This window comes from Octodon degus, unplaced genomic scaffold (genome assembly GCF_000260255.1).
Source record: "Octodon degus isolate 3935 unplaced genomic scaffold, OctDeg1.0 scaffold00342, whole genome shotgun sequence".
Lineage (NCBI taxonomy): Eukaryota > Metazoa > Chordata > Mammalia > Rodentia > Octodontidae > Octodon > Octodon degus.
In genome coordinates this window covers 920,857-930,555 of record NW_004524918.1, presented here as the reverse complement: position 1 = coordinate 930,555, position 9,699 = coordinate 920,857, and the positions used below count along the sequence as shown (strand labels likewise).

Genomic DNA, 9,699 nt, shown 5'->3' with positions numbered 1-9,699 from the left:
GTATTTTTTCCTCTGAGAAGTGTATATGGATTTCAGACGCCTACTTTTGGATCGGGTCTTTGAATTTGCAGGCCTGATTTCTTTTTTTAATTCTTTATATGTTCTAAATAGAAGGCTTTTGTCAGAGGGACAATCAGCTGTAGTTTTTTCCCCAGCTTTGGGGTTTTCTTTTTACTCTGTTAGAGATTTGCTTTGAAGTGCAGAAACTTTTCAAAGAAATGGGATTCTTTGAAGTATTTCCCATGGAATTTGGGTTTTGTTCATGAACTCTCTACCTACCCCTATATCTTTAAGATTTCTACCTACATTTTCTTCCAGAAGATTTAATGTTTCAGTTTTAATATTTAAATCTTTGATCCAGTTTTGTTCATGGTGATAGGCATGGGTCTAGTTTTATCCTTCAGCATGTGGAAAGCCAGTTTTTCCAACATCATTTATTAAATGATGTTGAGCATGTTTGGCCCCTTTATCAAAGATAAGGTGGCTGAGTGTGTTTGCAGTTGTGTCTGCATCTTTTAATCTGTTCCGTTAATCCTCAGATCTGTCTCTATGCCAGTAGCATGCTGATTTTATCACAGTAGCTTTATAGTGTAATTTCAGGTCAGGGATTGTGATACTTTCTGCCTTCATTTGTTTCCCAGAATTGATTTTGATATTCTGGATCTCTTCTGATTCCAAATTAATTTGAAGAAAGTTTTCTCTAGCTCTGTGAGATATACTAATGGTATTTTAATGGGGAATACATTGAACCTGTATAGCAGTTTTGGAAGTATGGCCATTTTTACAATGTTGGTTCTTCATATCTAGGGGCATGAAATATTTCTCTATTTTCTCAAATCTTTTTCAATCTCTTTTCTCAGAATACTGTAACTTTCACTGTATAAATCTTTTATGTCCTTTGTGAGACTGATTCCTAAATATTTTTTTTATGTAATAGTGAAAGATGTGGTTTCCCTAATTTCTTTCTCAGTGCATTCATTGTTTGTGTACAAAAATGCTACTGATTTTTGGGTGTTGACTTTGTATCAACATTGCTAAATTTGGTGATTAAATCTACAAGACTCTTGGTGGAGTTTTGGGGACCTTCTGTGTAGAGTATCATGTCATCTACAAATAATGATAATTTGAGTTCTTCCTTTCCAATCTTTATTCCTTTTATTTTTCTCTCTTGTCTAATTTCTCTGGCTAATATTTCCAGAACTATATTGAGTAGGAGTGGAGACAGTGGACATCCTTGTCTTGTTCCTGATTTTAAAGTGAAGGCCTTCAGTTTTTGCCCATTTAGTATGATGTTGGCTTTTGCTTTCTCATAGATGGCTTTTATCAGGTTGAGATATAGACCATCTATTCTGATTTTCTGTAGAGGCTTTTTTTTTTTTCATGAATGAGTGTTGGATTTTGTCAGAAGTTGTGCTACATCTATTGAGATGATCAGGTGGTTTTTGTTCTTGGTTCTATTGATGTGGTGTATTACACTTATGGATTTGCTTATATTTAAGCATGCCTACATTCCTGGAATGAATTCTATTTGGTCATGATGTGTAATCTTCTTGATGATTTGCTGCATTCTGTTTACTAGTATTTTATTGAGGATTTTTGCATCTACATTCATTATAAAGATTGGCCTGAATTCTTTTTTTTAGTTGGATCTTTCTCTGGTTTTGGAATCAGAGTAATACTTGCCTCCAGGAATGAGTTTAGGAGAATTTCTTCCCTTTCAATTTCACTGAAGAGTTTGAGTAAAGTTGGCATTAAATCTTTTCTAAATTTCTCATAGAATTTTGCTGTGAATCCATCAGGACATGGGCTTTTCTTTGTTTGTAGGTTTTTTAAATTACATTTTCATTTTCGTTTCTCTTTGTTGAGTTTATATATCTTCTTGACTCAGTTTTGGCATTTGATATGTATCTAGGAAACTGTCCATTTCCTGTTTTCCATCCTGTGAGGGTAAAGATTTTAGAAGTAGGTATTGATGATCTTCTGGACTTCTATAGGGTCTGTAGTGATTTCATCCTTTTCATTCTTTTTTTGAATGAATGTGGGTTTTTATTTATTCTTTCAAAGGACCAACTTTTTTTTTTTTTTTTTTTTTTTTAGTGGAGCAAAATTATGTTTATTAGGAATGCACCAACACTACATTCTTTGAAATTACTGGAATTTTATTTGCCTCAGGCTTATGACTTGCAACCAAAGACAATGTGCAAAGAAAGCAAAGATTAGGTACACTTTAGGGAGATGGAGACAATGCACATTGATGACCAAGGAAATCAGGTGGACAAAAGAAGTCATCCAAGGGGCCAGGGAGATGGCTCAGTGGAATAAGCACTTCCCTGACAAGCGCAAGGGCCTGAGTTCAATCCCTGGTTCTGCCAAAAAAAAAAAAAAAAAGAAGCCATCCAGTATACTATATAGATTGAAATATTCAATAGAGTTTTCAACAGAATTTTTTTAAAACCAAGAGCGAAAAAATGCTTTTTTACAATTTAAAAAGCATGTTTCAGATCATAGAGCGTAAAGTGGAAAAAATGTAGGTGAAATCTAACTACTGTACATTTATCACCTATTAAAGTTGCTTATGTGTACCACAGTGTAAAAAAATAATACAAAAAGAATAAAAATCTTGCAAATTACCTGATGAAAAATAAAATAACCAGCAGCTTTTAATGGCTTCTCCTGGTTAGCATTGCTACAAAAGACAAAAATCTCATCCAAACAGGTGATAAAACCAGGCACAAACCTTTACCAAATTAGATCCACCCACAGAAATATACTATCCACCTACATTTTCCATCAAAAGCTTTTGTTTGTTTTGATCTTTGAATCTTTGAGGCCCATTTGGTCATAATATGTTACAAACTGTGTTTTTTACACTACGATATCATATGTTTGTCTGGCACTATTCTAAAGCTAGTTTATAAGAGGAGGAGGAGGACACAGAAACAGGACACGTGAAGCCACTAGGTAGAAATGGGAGGGGGAGGAAAAATACTCAGTTCTGCGGGGATCACTCATCATCAGTCCTGCTTGCTTCTGACTGGTTGTTTTCATCCTGCCCTTTGTCGCTGTCAAAGTCGCTCACCACCGGCTTTGCTTTCCCTTGATTTGGCTTTTCTTGCCTTTTCCTTTGTCTCGGCCTTTCTCCTCTCTCTTACTGAGCTTGATTTTCACCTTAATAGATTTTGCCTCAGACTCCTCTTCCTCTTCCTCTTCCTCATTGCTTTCCTCCTCACTTCCTTCCTCTGGCAATTTTCTGCCGCGCACTCTTAAACACCAACTGTAAGAAGATGGAGTCTTCATAGATCTGGGATCCCTCCAAGTTGGACATCTGAGCATTGTGACACAGAAGCATGACATCTTTCTCCAGGTCACCCAGGCTCTGGTACTTAGGACTACAAATTCTTTCCTTTATTTTTTTGGAATCCACTAGCTTCCTAATTAATTCATAGTATTCTGGTAACTCCTGGAAGGCAACTGAATGAAGACTTCACTGAGCTGCCGCCCTGAACTCTTTGTAGTGGATCATAGTATCAATGATAGCATATGTGTTTTGTAGGTTTGGGGGGATTTGGTGACAGCTTCTCAGCTGGAGGTGGCCTCTTCTCTTCTTAGTTTTTTCTACATCTTCCTTCATAGGATCTTTGTCCACATTTCTTCATCTTTTTCTCTTCTTAAGCTGTACCTCCTCTTCCATTTCTTCCAAATTACCGTGTTCAATGGCCCCATAGTTTGCCTCTAACATCGTTCCTGAACAACAGGCCTCCTGGCTCAGACCAAGTCTCTCCCACTGGACCAACTCTTTGATTCATTTATTCTTTGTATTGTTTTCTTCATCTCCAATGCTTAATTTCTGCTCTAATCTTTATAATTTCCTGTCTTCTGTGGGCTCTGGGCTTGACTTGCTCTTCTTTTTCTGGGAGTTTGAGGCACAGCATAAGATCATTTATTTGGGCTTGTTCTGTTTTCCTAATGTGCAAATTTACCACTATAAATTTTCCTCTTAACACTGCTTTCATTGCTTCCCACAGGTTTTGGTAGGTTTTATCTGCATTTTTGTTTGATTGTAAATATTTTTAAATTTCTTCTTTAATTTCATCTGTGACTCACTGGTTGTTTACAAGGTTGTTACTTAATTTCCATGTATTTATGATGTTTTTGTAGTTTCCTTTGTCAATAATTTCCAGTTTTATTGCATTGTGTATGCATGGGATAATTTCAATTCCTTTGCATTTACTTAAGAGTTCTCTGGGGCTGGCCAGATAGCTCAGCAGACTAAAGCGCCTACTTAGACGCAGGGGTCAGGGATTCAATCCCTGGGCCTGCCATGCTGGCCCTGCCCCTGGAGCACGCTGAGATAGCAATTGAGGCTGGGCGTGGTGGTGCGTGCCTGTTATCCCGGTGGTTGGGAGGCTGTAAACAAGAGGACCACTACAAGTCCGATCTATGTAGTGAGACCCTGTAGACCTTGTACTAAATACTTTTTTTAAAAAAAGTTAGTATATGATCTATTTTGGAGAATGTCCTGTGTGAAGCTGAGAAAAATGTGTATTCTGTTGTTGCTGGGTGAAATACTCTGTAAAGGTCTACCAAGTCAATTTCTTCACAAGTTTGATTTAGTTCTGTTATTCCTTTGCCAATTCTTTGCCTAGTTGATCTATCTCTTTGTGACAGTTGCATGTTAAAGTTCCCCATTACTATTTTATTGTTGCTCATTTGATTTTTTCATTCTGTTAAAATTTGTCTGAGACGACCAGGGCCGTGGGATCCTGAACAGACCCAGAGTGCAGGACCTGCGAGTGAGTGAGACAACCGAGGGCCTGTGAGATCCTGAACATACCCAGAGAGCAGGCCCAGTGAGTGAGTGAGACAACCCGGGGCCCAGTGGGATACTGAATAGACCCAGAGCGCAGGCCCGGAGAGTGAGTGAGACGACCCCGGGGCCCGCGGATCCTCATTCGACCCAGAGTGCAGGCCCAGCACAGAACCCTTCAGCAGAACTCCCTGCAAAGATGCTAGAGACAAGACCCACCCAGCTGATTCAGGAGCAGAACATCTTGCCAGAGTGACACAAAGGGTTTAGCTCTAACGCCTGCAACAGAAAGAAGTGGAGCACAGCAGCCAGATCCAAACAACACCCACCTGGAGGAATCTGAACTTCATAGATCCAGACCTGGTGCTAAGGTAATAACTCTATCTAAGCTCTACACCAAAGGTCAGAAGACAGTGGTATACAAAATGACAAAGAGAAGGAACAAAATGCAGTCTCAGGCCCTGAGTCCACCCAGTACAAATGCAGAAGACACTAGCACTGAGGAAACTGGAAATTACACACCAGATAGCTCTGAAATAATAGTGTTGACAGTAAAGAATCAACTTCAGAAAGGTATAGAAGAAATCAGATCAGAAATAATTTCAGAACTAAAAAATGTAGTGGTAACTATAATCAAAGAAGTACTAAGTGTTTCTAAAGAATACACTGACAAAAAGCCTTGAATTTGATAATTCTATGTAGCCCAAGCTGGCCTCAAGCTCATAATCTTTCTGCCTTGGCCTCCTTGGTGCTAAAAGTGTGATGTGCACCACTACACCATACAAAATCTTTATAACTTCCTTGTAAGCCAGAAGAGCTGAGTCTCCTGGTATATCATACTATGTGTCTCATGGGGTTGGAATAGGGTGTGTGGGTAGGCTGGGTACAAGGTGATATTCCTCCCCCAGGTTGTCCCTGGGTCCATATAATGTTTCTCCCTCTATTTTTTCTGCGGTCACCCTTCCACTGTCTCTATTCTTCTGGACCAATCAGGAAATTCCAGCTTCCTGTCTCTAAGACGTAAGATAAGGGGGACGTGGTTATCTCTAAGTGGTTTGCTTCCTTCTGAGACTGCGATCACCTTAATCTAGATGCGACCCAACTGGGTCCTTCAAGCTGATGCAAACAAGCTTTTGATTTACAATACATTTCAGGCAGTCACCTGAGAAGTAGACCCTTTTGGAGACTAGGTGGTAGAAGGCAATTAGAGAAGGGCAACCTCAGTGTCCTCTCAGCAGCGGCTTTTCCCTCCTCTGTCTGGTCCTTCAAGGGTGGAATTAATCTTTGCCCCACCTCAGGGTTGCTGAGTAACAGGCACAGTTAGGCTTGCAGGCTAGCATGTTCCCGGCAGCAGCCACTCACTCGTACCTCTCTGGATGGGCTGCATGTCTGGTTAAACTCCACATACTTTGCAAAGCCTTGCTATGAGTGGCTGGACAGAAGAGTGAGCTGGGTGAGGTAAGCGGCCAGGCTTTATGTACCTATCTAACCTAGGCCCTGACAGAATCCAAATGGAACCGGAGACATCCTTGTCTCCCTGGGGCCAGATCTGAATCCAACTTGGCCCATTAAGTGGCTGCATAGACAGGTGGCTGTGTTGCCTTAACTGGGATGAGAAATCCCTTATGCCACATGGTCACTTTGAGCATTAGATGGTAGCATAAATGAGCAGTGACACAGGACCTCAGGGTTTTGACAGCATTGGGTGCCCCACCCAGCTATCCCAAGCAGACTAAAAGGGGCAAGTGGATGGTCAAGTGAAATGACTTCGCCTCTCATTCAGTGTGGAAGAACAGAAATGTGGCAACATGGCCTACTATCAGCCGTCAGGACATTTTTGAGACTGACACTTCATTGCTGGAGGTAAATGGTAATGTGGGAGCCAGCATCCCAAGTCTATCTCAGTCTAGTCACAGTCTGATGACCACAGAGGACATAGCTTCCCATCCAGCAATGTCCCCAGAAATGGGGCACCTGTCCCAGTGCCCACATATCTTGTAAAAATTAAATATAGGCCAAACTACCTATTCAGTAATAGTAATATAACCTTTTTGGAACTGCTTGAGATTCTTTTTTTTTTTTTTTTTGAGGCAGAGTCTTATGTAGCCCAGGGTAAACTCAAACTTGTGGCTTCTGCCTCAGTGTGCTAAGATTACAGATATGTGCCACCATGCCTGGCCTTGAGATTCTTGTATTGCTAGTCAGCTCCTTTACTCTCTCCCCCACATCCTCTGAGATTAACTCGATTCCTGTGCTCTGGAATTTGCTCTTCATGAAAGGGCAAAGGAGTTGAACTGCACTTTGAAGCAATTGCTCTGCACGCAGCCACATCATGGACTACTGCTGCCACCATCTTCACTCAGTTTAATGATCAATTCATTCCTGGACTGAAAGCCCTTTCTGGCCTGGTTTGTCCTCAGACACTCGGGCTCAGAGCTGGTGACTCCTGCAGGATGACCGCTAACAACTCCACTGGGGACCTCCATGCTCCAGGGCAGCAGCTGAGTGTGACTGACATTGTTGTCATCGCTGTCTACTTTGCCCTGAATGTGGCCGTGGGCATATGGGTGAGAGAACTCAGGTGGCTGCCAACTGGACTCTAGGGGTGGGCACCTGAGATGGGAGCCAGGGTCCAGCTTATTCTTGGGACATCTGTATAAGTCTTGCCTGATGGTCCTCCACCTGAACAGTAGCCTACAGGGCTCCCTGATGACTTCCCAGAGCTGCTGGCTCAGAATCGAGAGGCAAGGAGAACACTGTGGAGCTTGGGTTGTCTTTTTTTTTTAATCAGGCTTCCCAGGGATTTAGCCTATCTCTAGCTCATAAACCTGTTCACTCCCCCTTGATAAGAGACATGAGATTTGATCCAAATGCTGCCAGCCTTCCCAAGCCCCATCCTTTCCACAGCCCTCAGGAAGGGGCGCCCTCGTGTACAGGCCACAAGTGGCTGGGACTTGCCTGAGGAGTCCTCCATGGTGGGAAGAAATTCTTCTTAAGTATATTCCTGATAGCAAGTTTGAGGTGCTCACCATAGGAAGATGGGCTGGGAGAGGCCCCCCTTTACCTTCTCAGTCCTAGAGGTTCCCAGATAGTGTCCTTGAGCCCTGGCATTTTTCTTAGGAGAAAGGTACCAGTTCTGATCTTATGTGACTCCGAGTCTAAACCTGAGAGCTCAGGGAATGGGTGACAGCTTAAGTCCCCTCAGCTTTATGGGCTTTAGTACTTGGATCTGTGATGAGCGGATACCACCCACCTCCCAGGCTGAGGTCTCTTACCAAAGGGCCCTGCACAGGACAGGGTCCTGGGATGCCACAAAACCTATACTAACAGGGTGTCAGTAGGAATGGCTGTGGAAGGGGTGGTTGTGGGGTGGTGGTTAATGATAACTGGAGTGGGGGTGGTAATGGTGGTGGTGGTTGGAATGGTAGAAGTAGTGTTGATAACAGTAGCAGTAACTAAATTTAATTGTGACATAGTTAAATTACAAATGACCCAGTACTGGTTGTCAGCAAAGCTGGGGTCTAGTCCTGGCTCTGTTCTGTGTACAGACAAACTTCCTCCAGGGTTTTACAAATTGGAAGTTGTAGCAATCTCAGGTTGAGCAAAATGATCAGGGTTATCTTCCCAACAGCATGTGCTCTTCGTGACTTCAGGCCACATTTTAGCCACTCCTATAATATTTCAAACTTCTTTGTTTTTATACCTATTGTGATATGTGACCAGGAATCTTTATGTTCCTGTTGTTATCATATGGGGCATCATACCCTGTCCATACAAGATGGTGAACTTGGTGGATATGTATTGTACTTGTTGCTCTGCCCAGCTGCTCCCTGCCTCTCTCTCTGTCTCTCTGTCTCTTGTCTCTCTATCTCTCTGTCTCTCTCTCCCCCCCCCTCCTATTTCCTGAGATACAACATGGCAATGAGGCTAATTAGTAACCCTACCATGGCCTCCAAGTGTTCAAGTGGAAAAAGGAGTCACACATCTTTTATTCTAAATCAAAACCTAGAAATAATTAAGCTCAGGAAGGCATGTGGAAAGCAGAGATAGATGAAAGGCTAGATCTCTTGCGTCAAACAATTACCCAAATTGGAGACACAGAGGAAAAATTCTTAAAACTGAAAGTGCTAGTCCAGCAAACACAGAAAGCAAAACAGCCGCATTGCTGAAATAGTTTCAGTGTGCTGGGTAGAAGAACAAGCCAGCCACACTGCAGACGAATCTAGACCGAGATTCTAGCTGCCCACATCTCTGTGAAGGCTGAGAGAGGCAAGGAAGTTTTAGATGAGCCCGGAGCCAGCAGAGGTTGGTTTTTGAAGAACAAGAAGAGAAGGCGTTCCCACAGCATCCAAGTGCAAGTGGAAGCGGCAAGCTCTGGAACGCCACTGCAGCGCTCACCCCAAAGGCCCAGCAGAGAGAGCTGAAGAAAGTGGCTGCACTAGGGGCTGGGGAGATGGCTCAGTGGAATGAGCACTTCAAGGGCCTGAGTTCAATCCTCGGTTCCCCCAAAAAACTAAAGAAAGAAAGAAAGTGGCTCCGCTGAACAGCAGGTTTCAGAGCAGATGTGTTATGTTGGAAGAAGATGCCATCTGGCACTTTCGTAGCTAGAGAGGAGCCAGTGGCTGGCTTCAAAGTCTCAGAGGACAGGCCGACTCTCGCTAGGGGCTAAGGCTGCTGGGGACCTACGTTGAAGTCAAGCAGCACTTACCACCTGACAGTCCAGGGCCCTTAAGAAGGATATAAATCCACTCTGCCTATAAATGGAAGAGCGAGGCCTGGATGACACACATCTGTTTATAACATGGCTTAATGAGTATTTTTTCTTTTTCTTTCTTTCTTTCTTTCTTTCTTTCTTTCTTTCTTTCTTTCTTTCTTTCTTTCTTTCTTTCTTT

At 42.4% G+C, this 9,699-nt stretch overlaps 1 protein-coding gene across 5 annotated transcripts in view; it reads left to right on the top strand.

Moving 5' to 3' along the window:
• The first annotated feature begins 6,181 nt into the window (after positions 1–6,181).
• Slc5a10 (solute carrier family 5 member 10) overlaps positions 6,182–9,699 on the top strand; it is a 98,669-nt gene continuing 95,151 nt past the window's right edge. For 4 of the 5 annotated variants that reach the window (XM_023708214.1, XM_004647937.2, XM_023708212.1 and 1 more), the window contains exons 1-2: positions 6,195–6,265; positions 7,228–7,374. In XM_023708214.1, coding sequence (XP_023563982.1) covers positions 7,261–7,374 — 114 coding nt within the window. In that variant the 5' untranslated portion in view covers positions 6,195–6,265; positions 7,228–7,260. Of the gene's footprint in view, positions 6,266–7,227; positions 7,375–9,699 lie in introns of all 5 variants that reach the window. The other variant, XM_023708215.1, reaches the window with a different exon arrangement.